Source organism: Austrofundulus limnaeus, unplaced genomic scaffold, assembly GCF_001266775.1.
Source record: "Austrofundulus limnaeus strain Quisiro unplaced genomic scaffold, Austrofundulus_limnaeus-1.0 Scaffold8, whole genome shotgun sequence".
In the NCBI taxonomy this organism is placed as follows: domain Eukaryota; kingdom Metazoa; phylum Chordata; class Actinopteri; order Cyprinodontiformes; family Rivulidae; genus Austrofundulus; species Austrofundulus limnaeus.
In genome coordinates this window covers 4,951,338-4,978,372 of record NW_013952410.1, presented here as the reverse complement: position 1 = coordinate 4,978,372, position 27,035 = coordinate 4,951,338, and the positions used below count along the sequence as shown (strand labels likewise).

Sequence of the window (27,035 nt, the reverse complement as noted above, 5' to 3'; positions counted from 1 at the left end):
TGATAGAAGCCTAAAAGTTTAAATTAACAGAAGAATCATAGAAAGGAGCAAAAATAGCAAAAAAGACCCCCCCCCCAAAAAAAAAAAAAAAAAAAAAAAGAAGTTGACAGAAGCTGAAATTAGCACAAAGACGTTTAAAAAACAGAACCAGAATAAAAGGTGTTGTAGTCCAGGAAAGGTTTACTTTGAAGGATTTTAAGGATGTTAAAGGCAGCTTCATTCATTTTAATGACAACAAAAATGGCCAAAAAAGCTATAAACTCTATCTCAAAAAGTAGTTGAAATATCCTAAATGACATGAACATTTTGATATATGAATTGTCGAAATAGCACAAAAATTGCAGAACAAGACACGAGCTGAAAACTTACAGGAGAAAAAAAATCATCTAAAATGCACTCTTGTAAAACAGCTATTTTAAAACTCTGGCAGTATTAAAGTTAACTGCTAACTGATTTTTTTGTTATTTTTCAAGTAATATTATGATTATATGTTGCACATGAATCAAAACAGCCTAGTTTTAATGTTATGTATCATTACATACATATGTAATGCCATAAATTGTCCACACATTAGGCTTTTTTGTACTTTTGCCAAAAAATCAAATGTTCATCTTTAATTTGAAAGTTTATATTGAACAAAACATTTAGTAGAAACATGCTTTCTTGTTTAAAGCAATCACTTCTTCCAGTGATTATAAATGTTTTTTTCTTTCAAATCCACAAAGCCCTTATTATCAAGAGATACAAACAATAAAGACAAATCTAATGCTGAAATTATTTATGCCAACTACATCTAAAATAACACACTAACATTTTTTTGTGTTAGTAATTCTGTAAAATACAACTTACAACTATAAGTACAAAAAGTTTTAAAAAATTGTGTTTGGTTGTTTATTTCTTTGTCGTAACAATGCTTCTTGGCAATAAATCTTAAAGCAACACCTGACTGCACCTGGAGGTACCAGAAGCTCAAAACAAGAATCAATAACTGCAAAATTAGGCAGAGATCTGGCAAATGTTTCATGTGCACAACCCACATGCTCAGCTCTACTGCTCATCCTGCATGTTCCTTACAAAAGTTACACCATTTGAAAAAAAAAAATAGAATTTCCAGTGGTATAAGGTTTATTTCATAGAAGCATTGTTACAACAAAGAAATAATCTACCACTCATTTTCCTTACGTTTTGTGCTGTTTAGTTAAATGAAATGAATCAATGAAGAAAAGGAAAGAACTTTAGTGCTCTAAGACTGAATTTGATCACAAAAGCAGTGTCGGATCTAGGATTTTTCAGTGTAAGGGGCCATCAAGGGGCCATATTTTTCATTTAGGGGCCAAGTATTTGTTCAACACCCTTGCACACAAATCCTCAGTTTTTGTAAGGTTTATACACTTAATCAGTCACACGTGTTCAAACACTTGCAAAAGCTTGCACAGTAAATCCTCCTTATCAATTTTATATGATTTTTTTTACTGTACATAAAATATTCTCAAACACACGTGAGAAAATCTAGCCATCGTTGTCAGTAAAAAGTTTTTTTTTTTCTGCAAGATTATTCAATTAAAGACTTCTGTAAGCTTGCTTCAAATTGGACTTTCCTTTTTGACTCACTGGTGCCACTAGTGGTTGGAAGTGGAACTGCAGTCACCATCGTTTTTGGGCAAGGACAGATGAATGAAAGGACAGGAGCATTTCAGGGGGCCAATCAGATTTCAGATGGGGCCAATGCCCCTGAGGCCCCGCCCCTGCACAAAATTGACTTCAAAGTTATTGAATGATTTTAAAACATGTGAAGAAATGTGTGCAAGCCTGAAATTACTTTTGCATCAGCACTTCAGAAAAACCTTTTGTCTGAAGTTTGCTATGCAGATGCAAAACAAGGTTCATGTGCAGAAATAATATTTTATATTCATTATTTTTATTTTTTTTGGCTCAAGCTAACTGCAACCAGTGATGTTGGTGAAGTTAATATAGTATGTTGCCATTCAAACCTGTTGTTCGAGTTGCTTTTATTGAATTTCTTCATCACACAGCAACATGAAAATTGCCCCACTTCAATTCCTAACATTAGTACAAAACGTGTTTTACAAAAGAAACATTAATTAGACTGTGTGTTGGGGTACAATAGTGCAGAAACAATTGAGAGGAAAAAAATACACCAACAATGAGAAAACTGTTAAGTGAACGTACCAGATGTTGAAGGGACTTCCTGCTGGATGTACATCGAACTTTTGAGCTTATTTTCAGCAAATTTGTGCACTGAAATGAAAAGTGTTCGTTACACCGTAGAAAACTACTAAAGCGCCCTGCTGTTTTAATCCTTTGAAAACTGTCAAATATAAAGTCCTATTTTGTTCCTTGTTGTTTAAACAGGAGATACAAAGTGAATCACCTGGATGAGGAGGTTTAATCCATTAAGATGAACAGGAATTAGCGTCAAACATTTACATCAACAAAACAACAGATGCAAATTAAAAACAACAAACAAATCTCATGAGGTAAACAAAACATTTTCATGGCACCAGCCACACACAAACTACACACTCCTCCTGCCACCGCTTCATGTAAACCTAGACTTCTGTAAAACACGACCCTGCAGTCTTTCTCCACGTTCCTTTCAGTAGATTAATTATGTCTATTGTCCAAATTTTAACAGGAATAATTACATTAATAATTGTAGTGGCTCATTGAAACAAAAAACAAATCAGTAACTGCCCTTTTTTTCCACCCGTCTCCTTGTTTTGTAAACAAACAAAATGAAAAAGCCCCTCCCACCCCAGTGTGTCGGTCAGCGGGGGTCCGTCACTTCAGTCTCCGCCCTAAAGCCCACTGACGCAGACAGTCTGAGCAGTTCCTGAGTTTATAACTCGTCTTTGAGTTTAGAGTCTGTGCCTTCATCTTCCTCTTCCTCCTCCCCTTCCTCCTCCTCTTCCTCGGGCTCTTCACCTTCTTCCTCCTCTTCCTCCTCTTCTTCCTCCTCTTCCTTCTCCTCTTCCTCCTCCTCGTCCTCCTTTGCCTCTTCTCGCCTCTTCTTGTCTTCCTCCTCACGTTTTTTCCGCTCCTCTTCTTCCTGGCTCTCCTTCATCTTCCTCTCAGCCTCCTGTAGGAAAGCATTTGAAACGTTATTTTAAAATATTCAAAACAAATGAATGTTTGTTTTTAATCTTTGCTGTGGCTGTTTGTAACAGAGAGGCAGGTGAAAGGTTACCTTAGTTTTGCCCCAAGTATCGTTGCCAACCTCTTCGGCCAGTTTGGGATCATTGGTGATCAGGAAGTTGTCAAAGATAGTCCCAGACTTCACCTTCATTTAAACACACCAGAACATAAATCCATATTAGCTGTTTGAAACTCTTAAAAAGAATTGTCGTTATTTTAAATCCTCCTTGTCACATTTAAATCATTCAGTTGGGGTCTATATAAAGTGGACCGGCAATGCTTTGGTCTGAATTCCTCCTTATTGTAACTCCACAAGCCCCTCGTTCACCCCCTTTTCTGAAGTGTGCCTCAGATCAACTCATTTTGATGCTGTCTCTTTAAATTCAATCATGGCACTTCACCCCAATTAAGCTTTCAGAGTGGTCTATTCCAGATTGACAGTGGGGTTTACGACTATATGTGACCCATCATATCAAAAAGAGGATTAAGTCTAATTTGGTCAAAATGACCTAATTACATTTTCATGTTCCTGGCTTTAAAAGCTACATTTTGATACCTGGATCATTAGGATATCATATAACAGAACCAGAGATATGCCTTAATTTGTCTTGTTGGTTACAATAATGCAGTAATGGGTCTGATTCCTAATTTTATGTAATTTTTATGAGGAATTTTTCATTTCATTATGAAGAGGAAATCTCAAATAGTATTTGAATATTGACATTTCCCAGCTTGAAAAGAAACAAAAACATTGCTAGCTCACAGGGAAAATCTAAAAATTTAAAAGGTGTTTTTCCTCAAAATCAGTTTTTTGTTGCTACTGCTCAATAAAGTGCTTTAAAATGTTTTTTATGATTGTATTTCACACAGTTCATTCAAATGAAACAGTGATAAGGCATTTATTAGTTATATTTTGACAAAATGCAATTTTTGTAAGAGTTTTAATCAAAACACTTTATTTACCCGTTTCTCCATATATCAATTTTAGACCTTATCCTCGTTTTGATGTGACATATAGTGACGCAGAAACTTTTTATTTACAAATGAATTAAAAGATGTCAACAAGGGAAAACTTGTCCATCCAGCCTTACATGTTGGAGCCAGAGTCTGACCCAGAGCCAGAGGAGAATGAAGACCACGAAACTGTAGTTGGTAAGTCCAGACCTTATTTGGCAGTCCCATCAAAAATAAGTTGACATAATAGTTCAGAAAACATAGAAGAAAATGAGCAGGTAGAAAAATATATAGTAGGGGTGCAACGATAGAGAAAATTCACGGTTAGGTTCGATACTTTAGTCTCATGGTTCGATATTTTTTCGATACAAAAAAGAGAAATTTCCATGCCCCATTTAACTTGTAATTTATTTAAATTAATTATGAACATTTGTTTAACCTCAAAAGTACAGTTTTAAATTAAATGTTGCTGAAACAGCAAGTTTCTCAGTGGATCTGCGCTCCAAAATGCAGCCTAGGTGGAGTAGTCGAACACAGATCCACTGATCCTTTAACACGGAGCATCTTCAGAAGACAAGTTGATGAAGTAAATTTTAAATATCTGTATTGTTCGATACAAGTGTGTATTGAACCTAAAGCACTGTTCGATACAGGTACATGTACTGTTGCACCACTACTATTCAGCACTGGGAGAGACTAAATTCAACTTTTCTGCACTCCTAGAGACTCAGTGTACACAACAAAATGTATTTAGTGGCTAAAAAAGTGGATTTTTCATGACACGTCCCCTTTAACAACAGTCACTCAGAATTAGTCACAATATACTTGGATACAAATGCTATGTACATCTTCTCGATGAAGCTATAAAAACATAGTGAACAGCTGAAGGTTACCTGCCACAAGTCAAGTCCGATCACACCGATGCTGTCGTATTTGTAGATATCAGGGTCGGCGGTGTACTCTGGGTTATCGATCTCAGGGTGGACCCACTTCCCTTTGTAAGCAGGGTTATCAATCTCACTGGGCTTCCACTCACCCTGCAGACAAGAGCGGCACAGAAAAATGTTCTCACTGAGTAATTACACAAAGTTAGGAGATTGTGTTTTATAACGACTTGAACATAGAGATAATTTGCTGCAATACCGCGTTTGGAAAATGTGATCTCTTTTTGTTCTATTGTGAAAATCTCGACACCGATGACGGCATCAATTCAATAATTTAAAAGCTCAATTCAACGACAAAAACAAAGCAGTAGTTTAACCTGACGACAGGATGAAGTGTTATAATTGTGTACCTTATAATCAGGGTTGGTAACCATGGGCGGCTCCCACTCTCCATCCATCTCCTCGTCCCAGTCATCGGGCTTCTTGGCATCAGGATCTGGGATGTTCTCAGGCTTGTCCCAGTCCTAAAACAAACAGGTGGTAACATCAAAACACCACATTTTGTGACAGTCCATTTCTTGCAAAACACACAATCCTGTTGAATTAAACCTATTTGAAGAAAGTAACAGATTTTAAGCTGATGAAAATATCCCAACCTCTGGTTTTTTATCATCAGGGTCTGGAATCTTCTCCCGGTCATCCCAGTCTTCTGGCTTTTTGGCCTCGGGATCTTTAATCTTCTTGGGGGGCAGGAAGTCCCAGTCCTCTTCCAGACTGCCTGACTCGACTTTCTTGTTGTCGATTTTCACCTCGTAAGTGTTGTCGGGGTTGACGATCAGCGTGTACAGGTGGGTGTACTCATCGTCCTGCAAAGACGACCGGAGACGTTGATGGTTTCATGCACAACGGGAAGGTCTTGTAAAGCCAGTTCTTATTTCCAGAAATAAACATGGGGTAGACATTTTTTTGTCGTACCTTGCACCTGATGTCTTTGTTGACCAAATGATTTTTGCCTTTGTAGTTGAAAATAACATGAACTTTCTTTGTGCCTGGTCCACAAATATCAGGACCTTAATTTAGTAAGATAAAAAGGGACAAAAAGAGGTTGTTATGGTCTGTATGTACACTAAATAGGTAATTTTATCAGAATCATCACTCGCAAAAACAGGCAACGAGTCATAATCTGAGACAAAAACTATTTATTTTTAGTCCAACTCTTCACACCTACCAAACATGATGTTGTAGACGGAGTCCCCGTGCATGTCCTCCTGTTTGACTTCAGAGGGGAACAGTTTGATGTAGCCTCCGCCACAGTCAATGCTCTGCTCGTGTTTTACAGTGAACTGGATGACTAAAGGCTGGCCCTTGTTACTGAAGTCATCAAAACGGGCTGACATGGCATAAAAGCGAGCATCCTGGCTCGTCTGCAGACCTGCGGTTCAAACAACAAACAAAAACAAAAGAAAAAATGTTTCATTACGAGGGAAATCCAACATTGAACACTCGTCTGCCTCATTCCTAGCAGAGAGGAGGTACGTAGCGACGCTGGCACTGATCCGTCAGCAGCACGCAGCAACTCGGGATGGCCACGGGGTCAGAGGACACCGTTCCACCACGACTCACCTTTGTCTTTCTCCGCGTCTCCGTAAAACTTCCCCGCAGACAGGACGAACCTGCCGTAGTCGGTCTTGTGCTGGGATTCCACCCAGCGACTCTTCCAGGCATCTGCACAGAGACAACACCAGGGTTCAGCTGCACTGCAACCATCACCATCACAACAACACACACACACACACTGTTCACCTCTGATGATGCATGGGTGCAGGTGCAACTGTGCAGGAGTGTGTGTTCGGCTGTCTTTACAGGGGGGAACAGTGAGTGCAGTGTGTGTGTGTGTGTGTGTGTGTGTGTGTGTGTTGGGGGGGTAGTTCAGATGACAGGCAGGGGGTGGGAAACGGATGGGATGGAGAGGAATCGTGGGGAGGTTCAACGATGAATTGTCATGTAGACTGAACTGAAAGGTGTAATTTATCTTATCGACGAGCAGCAGATACATCCCAGATATATTGTGGTAAAAGTATTGCAAACAATTTTACATTTTGTGGTTCATTTAGCCGCCGTTGCATTTTAAGAGTGCACGGTCTCTTTAAAATATCAGCAAAACCAGATAGTAATGAAGGAAAAATCCTCACCAGCATCCTCAAACTGCTCTCGGAAATACACAGCAGGCTCGGCCAGCACAGACGCAGCCGACACGGCCATCAAAATCAGCGACAACGTTGTCATGGTGACGAGCTAGCGGTTCCCCGTTCGGACCACGACTCAAAGAAATCACAGTGGAAGATACACGTACGTGTGAATATCACTATTTATCGACGCGACACACAGCAGTTTCGGGCCGAGCCTTCATGCGGTCACAGTACGGTGCGAGCCGCCGCGCGACCGTCCGTCCACTCTCTCTCTCTCCTCTCGCCTCCGAACAGATGTCTGAATCTGATTGGACGAAGGCCCTGCCAAGCTCAACAAGGAACCGTTCCGGCGTTTGGCCAATCAGAAGAGAGCCATTGCTGCTTTCGGCCAATCAGAGGAGATATATTCCGGGCTGTGATCTCTGCAGCCAATGGGAAGAGACCACGCGTTAACTTGGTACACGCCCACAGGAGGATGACGCTCCTGAATAAATCGCCTGGCAAAATAAATAAATAAACCAAGCGGTAGATGGAAACACATTGTGCTAGCTACAGTAATAAGCTATATGTTGTCTTTTGTCAATTCAGAATAATTAAGGATGAAATTAATTTTAGCTAGTCACCTGGTGCAAAAAAAAAAGTTAACCCTCCTAAAATCTAATCAGGTCAAATGAAAGATTTCAGATGCACCTTGTTTCATAAAATACAAATAAATGATTATGGGTTTTATAGGCGTTTCATGTTTCAACTGTAAGCCTAAAAATAAAAATCCTGAGAGTAAACAACTAGTTCAAGAATGGCTAGAAATCACTTGGTTTGGGGTTCCAACAATTTATTAAAAAGTTAGTTTTCATTTAAATCTTTGTCTCACCAACTGTAACAATTTCCAGTAACGTCATGTTCATCCATCACACTGTTGATAACACAACGCCATTTTATACTTAGTCCAAACCAGCCGCTAAACTTTGTGTAGATGACAACGTGGAAGACGAGTGTTTCTCATCTATGGGTGCTGAATACTCAGTAATGTAGTAAAGTGTTGTGTATTCATGGTGAGTTCAAAAGTCAGTGTGCAAGGTTTATTTTGCAGCTTAAAAAAAAACTAAGTGTGTTTATTAAACCAATCCACAAACATGTATGGCACAGTAACATGTTTAACTATGACCTAAATAATTTCAAGAAAAAGTTCATTGTGAACAAAAACACAATTCTGAATATGCAATACGAACACTTCACTTAGAACTTACAAGAATGTTAAAAAAACAACACAACTCATAGTTTTAAAGAAACTACTATAATAAATAACAGTATGAACACTTCACAGTTCCTGTCTTCATCCGTCTGTCTCGACACAAAGGACAGCAGTCACGCCTCACATGACGTCACCCTGCTCCCCGTCTCACACTGGATCTCCTGCTGCCTGCTCCGTCTGTGAGGGACCTGGACGCACACGTTTCTGTATCTGCGTGGGGAGGGGGGGGGCGGTGCGCAGAGCAAAGGGGACACGTCTCCCACGTGGCTCTGTGAGGCAGATGGACCGGTAAAATCAAATCAGACAACACCCTCCAGGTCACCCTCGTCTGCACGTTCAGGGGAGAAAGAAGTTGATCCTCTGCGGGATGGACTTGCACCCTTGGGCTGAGAACAGCCTCTCCTCTTTGGGCACGTACAGCATGGCCTTGGCCACCTCGTCCAGCGTTGCTTCATCCGTCTCTAGGCCCCGTGCTACATAGGCGTCTCGCGCACAGAGCTTAACGTGACGGTACTCCAGCGGCAAAAATGGCACGAAGAAGTCGATCAGGTGACCCGACATGAGCTCGCTCTGAGCAAACCCTCCTGAGAAACAAAAAAATATAGAAAAGTCGTTTTATTTTTAAATATATTTGTCTTGCTAAAAGTGGCTGAGATCAGGATTAAATGAACATCCGGTCATCCTCGCTGCATACCCTGAGACTCCATAGTTTCAGCTCGAAGACGATGCTCCAGGTCTTCCATACCGATATCCTCTCGGTTCTGACCCGAGTGCCAGAAGTCCAGCGCCACGTCGTTGATTGCTGCGCCGCCAATATTACTGTTGTGATAACAAACAGAATTTCTTTTTTTAAATTTTCTTTTAAATAGACATCTTTACTGAAGGTTATTTCTTCATGGAAGCAGGATTATTGATGTATTTTGATTTGGCAAACATGTAAAGTTCTCTTCTAGTCCTATCAAAACATTTCTTGTAATTTAAATAAATTATACAAAACCAGTTTAAACATGTAAGGATTCTTTTGTGTCAATTTCTTCACTACTATGCTTCAAAAGTGTTCTTGGTGAATTCTCCACACAGTATGGAGTAATTATAGAATAATTAAGACGATAATAATCAGTACCTCAGAATGTCCACTTTGATGGCTTATAAACTCTTAATGTTACAGAAAATCGGCCCAGAAGAAGAGATCAGTCAGGTTTAATGAGCAGGATTTTCTTACACAATAATTTTAACTGAAAATCTTTAAGTTCAAGTGAAAAAAAATGTTTTCACTAAAAGTTAAAAATAAATCATTTAAGTTTTTTTTATCACGTAGTTCTTTTATTTTTTGCCACAGACACATACAATTTCTTGAAGAACAAATTCTATATATTTTCACATTTACAAATGGTTTATACAGAAATGGTGAGTTCTAGTAGATGTTATTTAAAAATAAATGGCATAAATTCTTCTAGGACAGCTACCTATCAGTGAGCATTCCAGGTGTTATATCATATACATACTTGGCACAAATATTAGGTAAATCTGAGTTTGATAAGATTATTTCTTTGTTGTAACAATGCTTCTTGGCAATAAGTGTTATATCATTGAAAAGTCTGTTAATTTCCCTTTTAAAAGGGGCCACATTTGTAAGGAACATGCATTTGTGGGATGAGCAGTAGAGCTGAGTATGTGGGTTGTGCACATGAAAAATTAGCCAATTCTCCTTCAGCAAACAGCTTATTTTGCTGTTGTTATTGACACTTGTTTTGAGCTTCTGGTACCCTGCAGGTTCAGCCAAACTGGTGCCCACTATAAGATTTTTTGCCAAGAAGCATCATTACATCAAAGAAAAACAAATCTAACAAACACAAATTTACTTATGAAGTATGAAACAATATAGAGTAATTGTTTTGTAAACACAGAATGGTACATTTTTGTGACCATTTCAATGGACAAAATGTCCTCAGATGATCAACCGACCTGAGGAAGAGGAAGACGGCTCTACGGTAGCTGACTCCGTCCACGTTGTCGTAGTGATCCATGAAGGGTTTGATGGCGTCAATGAGGCCCGGGTGGAGCTTCTCAGCCTCGTCAAAGATGAACAGAGTTTGTGGGCAGCGCAGCACCATGTCTCGGATGGCTTCTCTCAGCTGGCCCTGCAGAGCGGGAAGAAATGCAGTGAAAAAAAGAAAGAAAGAGTGAAAAAATAAACTGTTTGGATGTTAGCATGTAAAGGTCGACCTGTGTAGTGCACCTTTAAATAGAATACTGTGTAACAGTTCTGTCAACACAATTATGAAACCTCACACAGGGATTGTGTAAAGATGAGGGGACCACGCTGTCACTTGTGGCCCAGTGGGCCAAACGCCAAGTTCCAAAAACCTGTCCACACCAGTGTTTGGTTTACATCAGTGACCGTTATCGTTCCTTGCAAAACACCCGACTAAGCATCCGTCCCGTTCGTGCCTCACCTTGTACGTGTCCACCAGCCTGGCGTGTGGGAAGTGGAACGGGGCGATGAACAAACGCACGCACTCGCTCTTCACCCCGTCCCGGTACAGGTTATCAGCGATGATCCGGGCCACGAAGTTCTTGCCAGTTCCGGACCAGCCGTGGAAGGAGAGCGTCAGAGGCTTGTTGGACTCTGGATTGTTGATGAAACCCTGGATGGCTTTGAGGACCACAGACTGGACCAGGTGCTGCCCGTGGAGCTTCGTTTGTAGGTCCTTTTCCAAACCTAAAGAGTGAAACAGAACTCTCCATGATGTGAACTTTTTGTTTTAGAAATCCTGCACGAGTGTGTTTGTGTCCACGATGCTATATAATCGAAGAAAAACCAAGACCTCAAATGTCTTGAATGACCATTTCTGATTTGAAGACACTGATAGATCTTTTGATCTTTTTGTTTTTCTAACTCTGTCACAGAGAAACAGAGTATCAACAATCCAAAGAAGACACTGAACACTATCAAACTAACACATGTATGTCCAGAAAAGGCCCTTTATAAAAGCATTTTTCTCAGATCTCAGTTTGAGTTCAGTTAAATTTGGTTCACCAGTTTCTTTCTAGAAGATCTTAAACATTCATTTTCTAAAACGCTTTCTCAGATCAGTTATTTCAGCCTTAAAACTGGCTCTTTTTTTTTGACTAAAACCCTTTTTTTAAATTTACGGAGTCTTCAAGACGCAAAAAAAAAAAGTTCCCCCAAACTTTTCAAAAGTAGTTCGAAACATCAGTGAAACTTCTCTCGTTTTCTGGCAACTTTAAAGACTATGACTTTAAATCATCAAGTTTGTTATACAACCGTCTAAATGCCATTGTAAGTACACGTACTTTACAATGCACATAAAATGTGACAACAGGAAATGAGTAATGAGGAAAAAGAAAAAAACTGTATAGGTCTTCTGGACGGGTTCTTCTCTAATGAAACGTTTCGTTTCTCCTCCAAGAGACTTCTTCAGTCTGAGAGTTTCAGGCAAAATTCAGGCTTTTAAGCCCTGCCTCCATGTGACTGATACTCACATCACATGGCTATCGTTGACACCTAATTAACACTTATTGTTAACAGGGGGTGGAGTGATACTGGCAAAAGCCGCGCTGTAGGAGGGGGACAACTGAAAACGGAGGCCTCCACCTCTGTTTAATGATGGACAGTCTTTCTTCACAAAAATGGCTTCTTTTACTCCTCTCTCAAACCAACGTTCCTCTCTATCAAGAATGAGAACATCCTCATCTCTGAAAGAGTGACCGCTGGCCTGTAATTGAGTGAAAACTGCAGAGTTCTGGCCATTAGATGTAGCTCGTCTGTGTTGGGACATTCTTTTGAACAGTGGTTGCTTTGTTTCCCCGATGTATAACTGGTCGCAGTCCTCCTGGCACTTAACAGCATATACAACATTGCTCTGTTTGTGCCGGGGCACCGGATCTTTGGGGTGAACCAGCCTTTGCCGTAATGTGTTTTGGGGTTTGAAAGCCACTGGGACATCATGTTTAGAAAATAAACGTCTCAGTTTCTCCGGAACACCCGCAACATACGGAATAACCACTGGTTTGGGTCTGGGTTTGGGGTCTTCATTTTCACCTGAAGGTTGCATGGAATCCTGTCTACTTTCAGGAAAGCCCAGTCAGGATAACCACACTGCTCCAGGGCCTGTCGTGTGTGTGATTTCTCTTTCTCCCTGGCTCCTGGGTAATGAGGAACTAAACGTGTTTCAGAATACATTTCATACATTCATCTATTTATTCCTCCTGATGTAACCTGTGTTGGAACAAACAGTAAAAAATGTTACACATTCTGATTCATTAAATTCAGTGTTTTAAAGACAGGAAATGAGGATGATATACACTGTACACCATGTTTCTAATACAAGGTACATGGGCCAAATCGGGTCCTTGTTACCATTTTATCCGGCCCCAAAGGTAAATGTGAAATAGTTGGGGTTTCTCTTTTTTGCTTCTGTATTTAATACATTCTTCTCATGACAGCTGACCAAGAAAATTATGTTTGAATTTTTTTATTGTGATCTTTGATTTTGGTGAGAATACGTGACGAGAATCAACTTTAATTTTGATTATGTTTTTCAGCATTTTTTTTCTTATTTTGACATCAAATAAGGAAATTTTAGTGAGGACGTTTTTCTTTTTTTTATCCAATTTGCTGGATTGTGATAATACAGCTAAGATAATAAATTAAAACGTTGATAGAGGCATATAAAAGCACGTGCCTTTTTAAATGTATTTTTCTTTATTCATTAGGTCATGCATGTTCTAAATGTTAGCCTACATTAAACAATTTGGAAAAGATCATTAGCATTTTTTATAAAATAATTTGCTATAAATTTTTCAGTAAATATTGACTGAAATTGGCACTGCATCTAGTTTTTTTTTAATATTGGCAGGCTTGTGTAACAGAGTTGAACATCCCTGATGTGTAAGGGATTTTCAGTACATGACTTTCCCTACACGTGTGTCTGAAAACGTGCAGAGTGTCATTACCTGTGATGTTATTGGTTATCCTGCAGTCTCCAGACTCACAGCACTGACCCAGGCTACAGTACCACTGATGCAGCAGGCTAACGTAGTCCTGAGGAAAACCTGCCCAGGGCTCCCCGACAGGAACTAAAGCACAAGAGCAAATGAAGTCAGCTTGTGGAGTGACAAATAATGCATATATTATATGTGGGAAACATTGCAGCGGTTGTAGGGAATTTAAACAGAAGCTACCACGCGCTAAAAAAAAAAAAAAAAGTCAACCGAAAGAGTAAAATAAAAACGATTTTTTTTTTTGGCCGTCTTACCTTGCTGTGTGGCATCGTCCTGGTGGGGCTGACACTCCCCCTCCCATATGTTGCAGTAAAAGTAATTAAAATAGTAAGAGGAAACGTTGCTAATGCTGCCGAAGGGGAAGAGGTCGGCCTCTGCTGCGGACAGCGCGCAGACCAGCGGCAGCAGCCACCGAGCTAACATCAGGGGAGCAGAGGGAAGACGTTCCGCGGCGGGGTCCGGGAGGAGGCAGCTACACCCCAAGCTGTTCTTCTCTCCCCATTTATTTGACCCAGCTCACTCACCCACCGGCGGACCAGTTTCTGTGAGGTGGGGTGGGAAAACTCGCTCCACCCTCGCTTCCTGTGAACGTCGTGAAGTACCTGCAGTTAGCTCCGCCCATCCAAAGGCAGGCGGCAGCGACTGGGCGTTGCCAGATATGCTGCTGTACAATCTCGTTTAGAAACAGAACGAAAATTTCAGGGCTTAAAAGGTTTAAGCAAATTAGATTTTCCATATTAAAAAAAAAAAAAAAAAATTGAGATCAATATGCAAGATCGTTCAAAAGCCTAGTTTACATAGCTATAGTGAGCTCTCTGGGAACCCTAACCTGGTAGTACAATTGTCATTTCAAATTTGGCAACCCTGTAGTTATTTTACGTGGTGCCCAACTCGGAAATTTCAAATATTTATACGTTTATTGTGCAAAACTAAAGGGTGTGATGTTTGAGTGTGCTACTTTAAGCTACATGTTTTAGTCAAACACACCTATTAAACTAAACATTGTTAAAAACTAATTATGAAGGCAAACTAAAATCACCTATCCCATATCTAATTATATAGAAAAGCACAGACAAATCACACTGAGTTTAAATTTTATTTTGTGAAAAAGACTTCATTAGCACAACAGATACACTTAAGACTTCAGAAACTAAAGTTCCAAGAAGTTGGATGGCCGATTGTCATCGCATAAATCCCAGATGATTTTGTCCTCGTTTGTCCTCAACCTTAAAAAAACAAAAAAATTATTAGAGAGAGGGACAGAGGAAAATACATTAACATTAACAGACCAAACAACCTCAGACAAAATGGAACGGTAAGGGTTATAATCAGGGTTCATTTGGCAGAATCTTTTCTTCACAGGTTGATTGGTCAGCTTAAAAAAAATAAAAATAAAACATTAAATCTAATAAACTTTGACAACACTTACCACTTCACTAATACATGTCCCTGAAAAACAGAAAAGGACAAACTTATTACACATCAATGATTGGCTTCCAGAACTTGAATGTACAGGGCTGCTCAGTAACACATTTGTCCACAACATAGTTCAGGTCAGACATTTGTTACAAACATCACTGAACCCATCATTAGTTTCTACACTACTGAAGTCTTTCTTACCAGTTTGTCCTTGCTTTGCTACTTCCACACTGCAGTCCAAGGTGAGGTGAATACCTGAGAAGACAGTAGAATTAGTCAAACTCAGGCATTAAACAGAAATACTATTACCTCTACACTGACCGTATCAGCTAGAGCTAATAGAAAAGACTTCATTAAAAAAGTCAGTTTTAAATCGATCATCACACAGGCCAGAGCCCAGTTCTACTAGTCACCTGGGTTTAAAGGAACCAGGGATGCAAAGTTCAGACTCACCATGTCAGTTTAATGTCTTCTGCTTCACAGGTGGACTCAGTCCTACATGCTGCTGATGAAAAAAAAAAAAAGAGAAAATTAATTGTAATTTAGGACATTCTGTAGTTTGTAGTCTTAATAGTCAAATCAGACTTTGATAGTAATCCTCAACTGGATCAGCGACCTGATTCAAAATCATCACATCTGAAAAACCATAGGTATTTAAAAAAATTTATTAAAATGCTTTTACCATCAAGCCTCTGGAGAATCTCCAGGTGTGAAGGCCTGCAGGAGAAATAATCATCAATACTTTGTCTTCTGTTCTAAACTGAGCTAGAAGAGTTCCAATTGACACATCAGCTAGAGGCGAAAGACATATTTCATTCTTCATTGTAATCTGCTGAACTATGCACTCATCATTGTATCAACATTAATACAAAGTGCAGCATTTTAGCATGAAACTCACCTTCACCTCCAACCATATAAACCCATTCTTCCTTGTGGGTCACTGGTGCATATGTCCAGCAATCACTGAAACACAAAAAGGAAAAATAAATTCAAAATCTCTCCAGTTATGGTGAAACGGTGAGCACACAGTAAGAGGCTGACACATCAGATAGGAGCGAAAGACATTTTTCTTCGTCATAGTTATCTGTTGAACTATGTAATCATCACAGTGTCAGGGTAGCTGAGGTTTAACAGGCTGAACTGTTTCATTATTTTACCTTCAACTGATCAGAGAATGAACAGGAGGGAAGAGCAGTCCAAGAACCTGCAGGACAAATGAAGACATTACTAAAAAGCTTAGCCCTTTGTGCAATGGCAAGTTTTAAACTAAACTGCATCAGAATAAAGTCATCTTTCACTCTTTTTCAGAGAGATTCCCATTGTTTTTTAAACAGAATCATCATTAACAGCATCAGAATGTCATCATTAAGTAAAATAGCTGTAATCACCTGATCAACCCAGGAGTTTCTTCATTCAAGATTTACTCTGCAGGAAAATATAAAAATAAATAAACAAATCCGTTAGTAGTGGTCCATCTTAATCTGGAAAGGCAGAATATTATGAGTGCCTCAGATAAATCAAAAAGGTGGTTGGAGAATCGTCATCCATTTTGTCAAGAGTAGCAAATATTTGTCATCACTGTAGCACAAGGATCACGCAAAAGCAGAATAGAAGCTGGATGACGCATCCCTGAGGAACCACCCAACCCCAGACTTATTTTAAAACAAGACAAAAAAAACAGTTTTTGTCTTGTTTAACACCATCATTAACCCTAGGCACCTCAGGGAGGCAAAAATCCAACTACTACATTTTAAGGCCAGCAGATTTACCTTTATCCTGCAGGTCCTTCATGCATCCTTCTCTGAAACCTGAGGAAACACTCATTAGCACAAATTGACATGAAATAAAAAAGTACATTTTTCTAAAGAACAGCCTCATTGTGGAAAATTTCTCAGAAATGTATTCTGTCCACTACTCTTAAACAACATAATCATTGACACTTATACAGGAAAAAAAACCCCAGAATTTATGAATTACACATACCTGTAGAGTAAAGGCTCGTTTCCACATATTGACATCATCATCATAAACCCTATAAATAACAAAAATATATTGTAAACACAAAGCTAAACACATCTTTGTTACTGCAGCTAAAATAAACAGTCTGCACCAGTCTTTAGGTGCTGTCTCATGGAGTCGGTTAGTACTTTACTTCACCATAGTAATTCAGCTGATACTCCCCAACAGTTTATCACACAGCATTAGGGTTGGGTAATATTGGCAAAAAAAATTAATCACGATTAATTGCAGTATTTAGCCGATAACGACTAATTTGACGATTTATGCCCTGGAGTCCCTGAACACCCTTAAGTCCTAGTCACATGACCAATTCAGTGGTAAAGATTTGTTTTTCGTAAAAATCTGTTCCAAATTGTGTCAAAATCACAGACTTCAGGCTGTACATCAGTTTTAAATTGTGTTAATGTTCGTCATATTTGAAGCAGATTGGAGAACCGAGCAGACTGACTGGAGAAATCTCCCCTGGTGGCATTAATCATATTAATTGTCAAGTGCCAAAAAAATAAAATACAAAAAAAAAAAAAAAAACAAAAAAAAACAATTGGTTAATGTTCTGATGATTAATTTCACACGATACAATTATGCCCAACCCTAAACAGCATAGGACCAAACTACAACTAGAGTAAAGCTGGATAATGCCTCCTCAAGGAGTTCAGTATTTGAATCATATTCAAAAATATATTGAGTTTGTCTCCCCCTTATTTGACAAAGGGCAACCTCAACAGAACAGCTGCATAACTGTAGTTGTAAAACATAAAACTGAAAATGTTGGGGGCACCTCAGAGCCAAAAACACCACTTAAAACAGAATTTGTGATTACATACCTGTTGATACTTGTTCCTAAATATTGATAGGACCATCAACCTTAAACAAAAAGAAAAAAAATAATTTAAATGCAAAACCACATTTGTTACTGCATAAGTACATCACCACACTATCATTTATCAACTCTAAATAGGCCTCAGTCTGATCCAAATTTTGCATAAAATTGTGATCTCAACTCATTTAAAGAGCACTTACGTTTCGAAACATCTAACCCACAACTCTAACAGCTTTAATTAGACCAGACGTAAAACTAGTTTACGGAGCTTTGCTGCAGCAGGAAGCACGCAGCTAAAATCAACGGCCCGAGTCTTTAGCTTCTGTCCCATGAAGTCAGTTGTTGGTGGTAACTCTTCAGATTTATTCAGATGTCCCTACCAACAGTATCATCATACAGCATGGGACGAAGCTACATTGAAAGGTTTAATGTAGCTAACTTAAGGTTTAGCCAGAAGGCAAGCTAGCAACATGCGCTCAAATAGCACGTGGCTGAGGCCTAGAATCTAACTCTGAAAATAAATCCTTAATTCACATTGCTGCAGCAATATCTAAACATCCTAAACATGTAATAGGCTAATAACCTCTATTTCCCTTTTTATTTTACAAAACAACACGCTTTAAATGTCAACATATAACTACTGATATCTACTCACCAACATGAAACGGAAGAATGAGACCGAAAAGCACGCGCAGAGAGCTTTTATAGAAGTTCCCGCAAAGGTTTATGGGTACCAAAAATAGCCGGAAGTTGAGCAAATCCGGAAGTGATGGAAGGCACATGTGACCTTAAACATTAAAAACTCCTTTTTTACATTTGAGTGCGTGTAGCAGTGGTTTTAAAAAAATTCTTAGCTTCCTGCCCACAAAATAATAATTGCAGAAACTTGTAACACCAGATATAACTGGTTAAGTAAGCAAATTTGGCTAATAACTTTGTTAAACATGGGCATAATAACAATATAAACAAAACGAATAACTACTTTTATTCAACCACTGGTCTAAAGCATCTATCTTTGCTTGTTTGTGACCACTGACAAAAAAATTTAAAAGCCACAAGTTCAAAATCTAACAGAAATATGTCATCAATTGTAAAACAGGTTATGCTGAAAAGTAAACAAATGTTTGCTACATTACTTTTAACACAGAACTAAATCCATCCATCCATCCATCCATCCATTTTCTTCCGCCTATCCGGGGTCGGGTTGCGGGGGCAGCAGCTTCAGAAGGGAGGCCCAGACCTCCCTCTCCCCAGCCACTTCTTCCAGCTCCTCCGGGGGAACTCCAAGGCGTTCAGAACTAAATATAGAGCTTTAATTTTTTTAATCCATGTGTTTTTATTAAAATGCTTATGGATCATGATTGACAGTGAATAAGAACTAAGACCAAAACTTGGGAATTAACTCATGGAGATTTAATATTATGCATCAATAAACAGGAGAACTGGATACAATCAATGGTTATGATGAAAATAAAAAATACATTTGTTTTGATTGCTCTCTATCAGGCAATACTGAGAAACTGAAATGAATGGCAAGGCCTCCTTTTAAAAGGCCATACAAAAGACAAATTACAGAGAGAAAAAAAAACAAAGATCTGGTTTCAAATTTAGTTCCATTTCATTTGGACCATTTCAAAAGCACTTTAGCTTGCATCTATAGAAAAGATAAAGTAAAACGCTACGAATAAGAGATTTTTAACATGTATATCTGTAGATCATAAGCGGCATCTTCATCAGATTTAATTCAAAAGATCTTAATTTATAAAGTAATTATCATTAATGGGCAATAAACAATCAAATCTAAACTAAAATTGATAAGAAAAGGAATAGTTTTGAGCTTAATGGCATCGTGAGGTTAATCACCTTTTTTAAATCATTGATCACAAATTTCATTGGATTTTGATCCAAACTGTTGCTGTAAAAAAATAATAAAAACTGTAGCGGCACTCTGAAATAACAGCAGTGTTCCAAAATGTCCACTCTGGCTGTGTGACGGTGGACACCCCGTCCATCCATCAACACAAGAAAAGAAACAAGAACGATGTGCAGAAAAAAAAAAACTTCATGGACTATTGTAGCCGTCAATGCTCATCACAGACTGGTTGTGCTGTAAAACTAAAACATGTAAACAATCACTTTGTTCATAAATGCCCTCAGGTATTGTGAATCCCTCATGAGAGGATTGTTTGTTGGCTGTCCAGCTCAGAAAAAAAAAATCCATTTAACCTTTTCTTCAAACATTTATTTTGGCATAACTGACACTGAAACTGATTTGCATATATTTAAATATCACCACTCCTGATTTTTGTTTAGATGCCATGGCTCATGTAGGGTTTTGCTTCTGGATAACACTTAAGACACAAACTGATGTGAAGGACCACAAAGGTGGCAACGTTTCCTCTGAAATGAAAACATCAAAAGGCTGAATGGAATGACCCTTAAAGACTTAAAACCATCAAGTGTATACTCCCAGTTATTTTACACTATTGCCAAAAAGAAAAAAAGCTTTAAAAAAAAGAATATATACTTATCTTTCAATCTTATGTATATTTATATATAAACATCAGTTGCAGGTGAGCAGAGAAGCTCTCTGTCCAACATTCATCTGCTCCACTGTTGTAAGGCTGTCAGACTGTGGGAGGGGCCAGCAGCTTTCTTTCCTCAGTCACCAGATTCCCTGAGATGTAGAGCGCTGTTTTTGATTTCGTTTTGTTGCCGAGCTTTACTTAAATTGTACACCATCATCTACAAACATCTTGCCTCCCCCCTGAAATAACAAAGGAAAACAAGTGCTGCTCTGGATCATGTCGTGTAGCTGTTGAAAGGGTGAGGTGGTGGAACTGATGGATGAAGCAGGGAGACGTCTCATTTCTGCGCTGCAGTCTCATGTTGTCAGGTGGTCGGTGTCGGAGGCCAGCGGAGGTGAAATCGCCCAAAGAAAAAGAAAAGATTTACTAATATTCAGGTTACATCTTTGATGCTTTCATTCAGTTTTTTTCTTCTTTTTTTGTTACAGTCAAATGCAAAGCAGTGTACATATTCAATCAATCATCCCAAGGCTTGGATAAGAAGTGTTTTTTGTCAAAGAGTTCTTATAAAGACTCTTGTCTGTGCGCATTTCTTTATGCACTTGTTTGTGTTCATCAGCGGGCCGGTGTCTCCTCAGTGCCTCTGAGAAGCTAATCTCTTTAATAGCGGCTCATCATAGACCCAACATTCGCCATCTTCATGGAAAAGCTGCAGAAACACAATAAAAACAGCCTGTTTAATATTAGGTTCATTCAAATATCTTTAAATAACTAAATAAAACTGAATAAATATGTATTGTACGTTTTGGTAAAGTGCCTATTAAAATTAAATTATTCACCTCCTTGAATGCTTTTATTGGTGTAAAAAAAATCAATCCTGGTCAAAAGAAATTAGGCTTCTTTAAAAAAAAAGGAAATTAAGAAAAAACTTTTTTAATGTCAAAATCAGAGCTGCCAAGGTATGAAATACAAATATTTCATTACTTAAGTAGAAATTTTGGTTATTTGTGCTTTACTGGAGTCATTGTTTTTAGCCTACTTTTCACTTCTACTTCTTTCATATTAAAATTACAGAAAGTATTTGATTTCTGTTTCACTTCAGTTTGTTTTTATTCCAGCTAGTTATTGTTTATAGGAAAAAAAAAACTATATGGTGCCTCCTGGATAAAGTGACTACTCTAATTTAAAAAAAATAATTTTTAAACCCTAGTATGCATACTTCTACTTAAATAATAAATATGAATATTTTTTGACACCTCTGGTCAAAATCAAATACAATTTTTACAGAGTAATTATAATTAAATAAATGAAATAAAGAAAAATGTGGAATGTAAAATCAGTAATTGTATAAGTTTTCACCCCGTTTAATGTGACTGTCCTAATTGAACTCAGGGAAAAGTTTACTGAAGAGCACAAGTCAATCGATGGCTTTCAAAGGATTTCCAAGGTTTTAAACAAAGGAAGGACTTTGGGACATGTGTAAATTCTACCAAGAGCAGGACGTCCTCACAAACTGAGCCAACGTGCAAAGAGGAGAATAATGAGAGAGACCACCAAGACACCAGTGAGCCCTCAGAAGGAGTTACAATAGAAGGGACAGACTGTGTCTGAGCTTTATGGGAGAGTGGCAAAGAGAAAACCACTGTTGAAGAAAACTCATTAAATCTCCACTTGAGACTCTAGACCCCCCACCTCTCATCCCCCCACCATTCAAGTTGCCCATCCCTGCTCTAAATCTATAACCACTCTAGTTTGTAGCAGCTAGAAGCGACTGTTCTGCCAGCCCAGAAAGCCTCACCCTCGTCTCCCACTGCTGCTCCTTCTCTTTCCTCTCTCTGGCTTCGGCTCTTTGTTTCTCCTCCAAACGGTGCTTGGCTTCTGTCGCAGCTTCGATGTCTTTCAGCTTCAGGTTCAGCGTCACATCCCTCCATAGTCTAGTGCAACCAGAGTCAGGTCAGATTCAAGGACATTATGAAAGCCTGTTCATGTTGGTAACAGATTCTCCCCTCACCTTCTGGATTCATACTCGAGCTGGTCCTCCAGCTTTCTCACTTTCTTTTTAATGATGCCCATTTTCTTAGTGTCTATAAACAGTGTGTTCTCCTAGAATCACAATTAAAAAATAAAATTAGATCTCATTGGCATTTGTTAGCTGAAAGTGCTAACTCTTTTACAACTTGGTTGATTTGTGTTTCATGGACAAATAAAATAATGATGTTGATCCAGACTATTTAGTTGACTATTTAGGGAGCTAAATTCTACTGTTAAAATAAAATCTTAAAAACATAAAATCATAGAGCTCACTCCAGTCGCCCACTTGGCGTACATCACTCCATTCCATTCTCCTTCAATGGAGCAGAAAGACTTCTTGTCATTTGGTGCGCTGCGAGAGAAAATAAAATTAAAAAAAACCACTGTGCTTTCACATAAAAAGGTTGAGTCGACGAGTTCAAAATCTCTGAGCTTACAAAATCTCAGCTGTGATTCTGTGCTTCTTCCCGCCGTAGAAGGGTTTGGTGTGGAAAACGATGTTGGCGCTGTAGCCTGACTTGGAGCAGGAGATGTTGCACTCTCCACCCAGCTCCACCCATGGCACCGTTAGAATGGATCTGCGGGGCGGGGACAGGCTCAGGTCAAACGGGCCTTAACTAGTCAGTGACAACACAATGACAACACATACCTGCCGTATCCATTCGGGAAGGTGAGAATGTAATGCTCATCATACTCCAAACATGAAACACAACCTGGATAAAGATCAGAGGATACTTACAACTCCCAGAACGCAGAGGAGAAATTAAAAAAACAGAACATGTTTCAAGAAGCTTCTAATTTACCTTGACCGATGTTGTGCACACCTATCGACATGCCAAGAAACTTCGACTTAGTCCAGATGTGAGCGTTAAACTGGATCTTCTTATTCAAACACTCTGCGTAGAATGCAGAAACTACAGACGGAAGAAACAAAAACAATGAAACAAGCTGCATCTTGGCTGACAGTTTTCTGTTCAAACATTTGTGCAGCGAATCCAACAACAGAGGAATATTTGGTACTCACTGGGTGGGTGGTGAGAGACCTGCTCTGCCACAAAATTCACACTGTTGGACGAAGACCAGGGAACCGGACCGTCTGACACTGTCTCCTTTGGTTCAGCGGAGCAGATGAGAAAGGAGTGAGTAAGAATACAGAGAGTAAAAACAAAAACCACAACATGCTAACACTGTTAGCGCTTCCAAGCTAGTTTAGTTTACAAACCCAGAGAATATGAAGAACACAAAAACCTTTCACTCACACACAACAGAAAATATCCAAATGACCCTGATCAATTTTGCTTTCTTTGATAATTATTTTGCTTTCCTCATGGCTCGGAATCAAACAACATCAGCACAACACTGGATGAAACACGTTAGCAGCCTAGAAACTCGCGACTTTACACAGTAACTAATCACAAGCAAACAGATCAAAGGTGAGGATGGGTACCTTTAGTATCCATCTACACCTGTGTGTGTCTGTGTGTAAATTATTGTGCCAAAATTTCACAGCTTGCTGACAGAAGTTTTCACAGAACGTGTCATTGGAACAGGCTTCTTTCTCCACTTGCCTCAAGTCAGTGACAATCATCACTGTACCTAAACAGCTATCAGGTCTCTAAATGACTTCCGGCCAGTGGCCCTAACATCGGAGGTGATGAAGTGTTTTGAGTAACTTATTCTGGGTCACTTGAAGAAAACTGCATCCCTTCCTTCTTGGACCAGCACCCGTTTGCCTATAGAGCAAACAGGTCAACAGAGGATGCTGTGTCACTGGCTCTTCATTCTGCCCTGACCCAACTGGACCAGCGTGATTGCTATGTGCGGATGCTATTTACCAATTATAGCTCTGCCTAAACATCGGAGCACCACAGGGCTGTGTTTTGAGCCCCCTCCTCTACTCCCTCTATACACAGAACTGCAAACCAATCCACGAGACCAATTCCATCATACAATTTGCAGGTGAAACCATTGTAATAGGAAGGATTACATCTAGTGATGAGACTGCCTGCAGATCAGAGCTCGAGAAGCTGAAGGGCTGAAGTCAAGAAAACAACTTGATCCTCAACGCAGCAAAGAGGAAGGAACTGATCCTGGACTTCAGGAGACTGAGACCCTGCGTCCATCATCCAATCACAATCTGCGGGGAGAGAGTGGAGGTCGTGCGGAGCATCAAGTACCTCTGAATCAACATCAGGCATGACCTGGACCGTCAATACCTCAGCGGTGGTCAAGAAAGGTCTCCAGAGGCTTCACTTCCTGAGATGCCTAAAGAGAGCATGGCTCCCTCAGCAGCGTCAGCCATTGAATCTGTTCTCACATGCTGGATCTCAGTAGGGTATGGTATGGCTGCACTACAGACAACAGAAAAGCTCTCCAGCCTATTATTAAGACTGCAGCTCCTCAGACTAGACGACATATATAAGACACACTGCACCAAGAGGGTCACAGCCATAATGACCAGTACACACCCTGGACACTGCCTCTTTACCCCACTGCCCTCTGGAGACCCTACAGAGTACTGTAGCATGGACCACAAGACAAAAGCAGCTTCTGTCATTGAGCTGTTACACTGCTGAACACTGTCCACAATAAACAATCAACCCAATGGATTATTTCACATTCACTACGTCACTTTAAGTATATTGCACTCAGCTCCTTAACGTTATTGCCTATTTACTGTTAAAACCAGATTTCTAATCACAGGTGTATATATATATATCTGTATTTTGTATTTTACTTGATGTTGGCACCCGGAGGATTGTTCCAACTAATCTTATCTTACGTAACTGTGTAGCTTCATTTTTGTGTTGTAAACTAAGAGATTTGCATTTTCAGCTTCCTGGAATTCGCTGCAGCAAGACCTGAAACTCTCCAGTTTGATCCCACTGGGTCATTTTAAACACATCTTAAAGGAAATGGAAAAAACATCATTTGACTCGTGCTCATGCTTTTAGGTTGCGTGTTTAACTCCGCTTTCCCTAAATTGTAAGTTGACATTCATGATCTTCATGTAACAGGTCTCTCTTGTAAATGAGACGACACGTCTCAGTGAGATTACCTGCCTAAATAAATATATTAATTAAAATAAATAAATAAAATTATGCTAACAGTTTTCTATGGGGTTTTTTAGCAGCTAATTAGCACAATGCTAATGCTTATTTCTTGCACAATAGGAATTAATATTTATATCTTATCGAGTAGTATTTAAATGTGATTTAAATTCGGCACAGCTTTAGTTGTGATTTGTTTAAATAAATTACTATGACGGTTAAATGCATGTTTTTAAATTTGGGTTTTCACAAATATTATAAAATAGGGGCTTTGAACAAAAAAAGGTTGGGAACCACTGACTTAGCATAGCAAAAATATTTCCAAATAATAACGGAAAGAACTACATTGGTCAGATGACTCACCGTATGTGGAGGAGGCTCGTCTGTCTCGTTGGGAAGATCCCAGTGGCAGAAGAAGACTTCGCCCAGAATTGGATTATACGGTTTCTTGGCCACCGAGCCTTTCCTCCCAGCGTGGAAGGCTGACAGGTACCACTTCACCACCTGAACCATGCGCTCTCTGGGCTCTAGCTGGTCAGCGATACTACAGGAAAAAACAATCCAACAGCATTAAATGTCATTATAGACAATCTAATCCTAGCTTATTTAGAAGAGATTATACAGGTGTGTAGATATCAAAGCTCACGCACCTTACGAATAAATCTGGATGTGCAAAGAAGTCCGCGTACATTTCTAACAACGATCTCCTCTCTAAGATGAAGGTGGGCAGGACCACCTAACAGGTGAAAGGAATTTGTTTTGTCAGCTTAGCGTTTAAAACTGACCCCTACTGGGAGAGAAACAGGGTTCCCAGCGTTTCATGAAAACAAAATTCAAGTTTTTCTTTCATTTGCAGAGTTGCTGGGAACCCTGGGAAAGATGGCTGGAACAGAAAACCATCAGACTGGAGGTAAAAAAACAAAAAGAGGCTTACTTTCGTGAGGTCCATCCCCAAGCGAACTTGAGAGAGCAGATGCATGATGACGCTTTTGTGCTCTTCCACAGACTCCCCCTCACCATCATCATCACGGTCGTCATGGCTATCAAACTGATCTGAAAAAAATAAATAAAAATAAAAAGTGTCATCGATGAATCACATTTTAAAACAAACATATTTTTACAACTACATAACAAATGATGGATGTATCTGAAATGTTTCTTTTACCTTTAAGAATTTCTGACGCTGAATAAATCAAAGTGATAAATCATATTTCTTTTTAATATTCATGCATGTAGAGCAGGACGTGTGCTTTTTATTGTGCTATAGATGGACTTTCACTCTGACATACAGAATCAGGTAAATGTTAATAAAAGATGCTTCACTTTATAAGAAAACCAATTTAATTTTTCAGATTTAATGTGTTAATCATGTAACACGTCTTCTTCAAATAGTTGTCTTTTTAACTCGATTATCATCTGAGTCTTCACTTCTCTGAGCTTAGAGTTTACTAAACTAGGTACCAAAAAAGCTTAAATATGCTTTCATTTTTTATTTACCTGCGTCTGTGGTGCCATTGGACATGGATGAGGTGAGGGATTCGGTGGTATTGGGTCGTTTCAATGCAGTTTCTTCATTAGCGGCGGGCTTTGCGGAGGGCTGTCCTGAGGGTCTGGATTAGTGGAACAGAAAAGATCACATCAAAACAGGAAGCTGGAAGAATGAGGCAAATGGATTTTTAGTCATTTTAAGTCCCCCCCACCACCA

The 27,035-nt window shown here is 39.3% G+C and overlaps 3 protein-coding genes and 1 long non-coding RNA gene across 6 annotated transcripts in view; all 4 read right to left on the bottom strand.

Moving 5' to 3' along the window:
• Positions 1-1,992: 1,992 nt before the first annotated feature.
• calr (calreticulin) lies at positions 1,993-7,472 on the bottom strand. The gene is made up of 9 exons (XM_014000911.1): positions 7,187-7,472; positions 6,618-6,719; positions 6,223-6,426; positions 5,970-6,064; positions 5,651-5,860; positions 5,405-5,518; positions 5,004-5,147; positions 3,209-3,301; positions 1,993-3,100 (listed from the first exon to the last, which is right to left on the bottom strand). Exons 1-9 carry the CDS (start codon positions 7,278-7,280, stop codon positions 2,861-2,863), a joined length of 1,296 nt encoding a protein of 431 aa, XP_013856365.1. The 5' UTR covers positions 7,281-7,472; the 3' UTR covers positions 1,993-2,860.
• Positions 7,473-7,998: 526 nt separating this feature from the next.
• Positions 7,999-14,254, bottom strand: tor3a (torsin family 3, member A). The gene is made up of 6 exons (XM_014000918.1): positions 13,718-14,254; positions 13,416-13,538; positions 10,892-11,157; positions 10,401-10,576; positions 9,130-9,254; positions 7,999-9,019 (listed from the first exon to the last, which is right to left on the bottom strand). The coding sequence occupies exons 1-6, from the start codon at positions 13,884-13,886 to the stop codon at positions 8,772-8,774; spliced, it is 1,107 nt and encodes a 368-aa protein (XP_013856372.1). The 5' UTR covers positions 13,887-14,254; the 3' UTR covers positions 7,999-8,771.
• Positions 14,255-14,821: 567 nt separating this feature from the next.
• LOC106512262 (uncharacterized) lies at positions 14,822-18,321 on the bottom strand. The gene is made up of 10 exons (XR_001309640.1): positions 17,726-18,321; positions 16,866-16,914; positions 16,652-16,690; positions 16,271-16,307; positions 16,040-16,086; positions 15,781-15,845; positions 15,565-15,599; positions 15,336-15,387; positions 15,084-15,137; positions 14,822-14,912 (listed from the first exon to the last, which is right to left on the bottom strand). It is a non-coding gene; the product is annotated as an uncharacterized LOC106512262 (long non-coding RNA).
• A 791-nt stretch (positions 18,322-19,112) lies between these two features.
• The window catches only part of osbpl9 (oxysterol binding protein-like 9), a 44,306-nt gene continuing 36,383 nt past the window's right edge, over positions 19,113-27,035 (bottom strand). For all 3 annotated transcript variants that reach the window (XM_014000890.1, XM_014000897.1, XM_014000902.1), the window contains 12 exons: positions 26,828-26,940; positions 26,265-26,383; positions 25,981-26,066; positions 25,694-25,874; positions 23,305-23,389; positions 23,084-23,194; positions 22,930-22,993; positions 22,718-22,858; positions 22,554-22,632; positions 22,261-22,352; positions 22,048-22,183; positions 19,113-20,958 (listed from right to left, as the gene is read on the bottom strand). In XM_014000890.1, the coding sequence (XP_013856344.1) occupies positions 20,884-20,958; positions 22,048-22,183; positions 22,261-22,352; positions 22,554-22,632; positions 22,718-22,858; positions 22,930-22,993; positions 23,084-23,194; positions 23,305-23,389; positions 25,694-25,874; positions 25,981-26,066; positions 26,265-26,383; positions 26,828-26,940 (1,282 nt within the window). In that variant the 3' untranslated portion in view covers positions 19,113-20,883. The remainder of the gene's footprint in view (positions 20,959-22,047; positions 22,184-22,260; positions 22,353-22,553; positions 22,633-22,717; positions 22,859-22,929; positions 22,994-23,083; positions 23,195-23,304; positions 23,390-25,693; positions 25,875-25,980; positions 26,067-26,264; positions 26,384-26,827; positions 26,941-27,035) is intronic.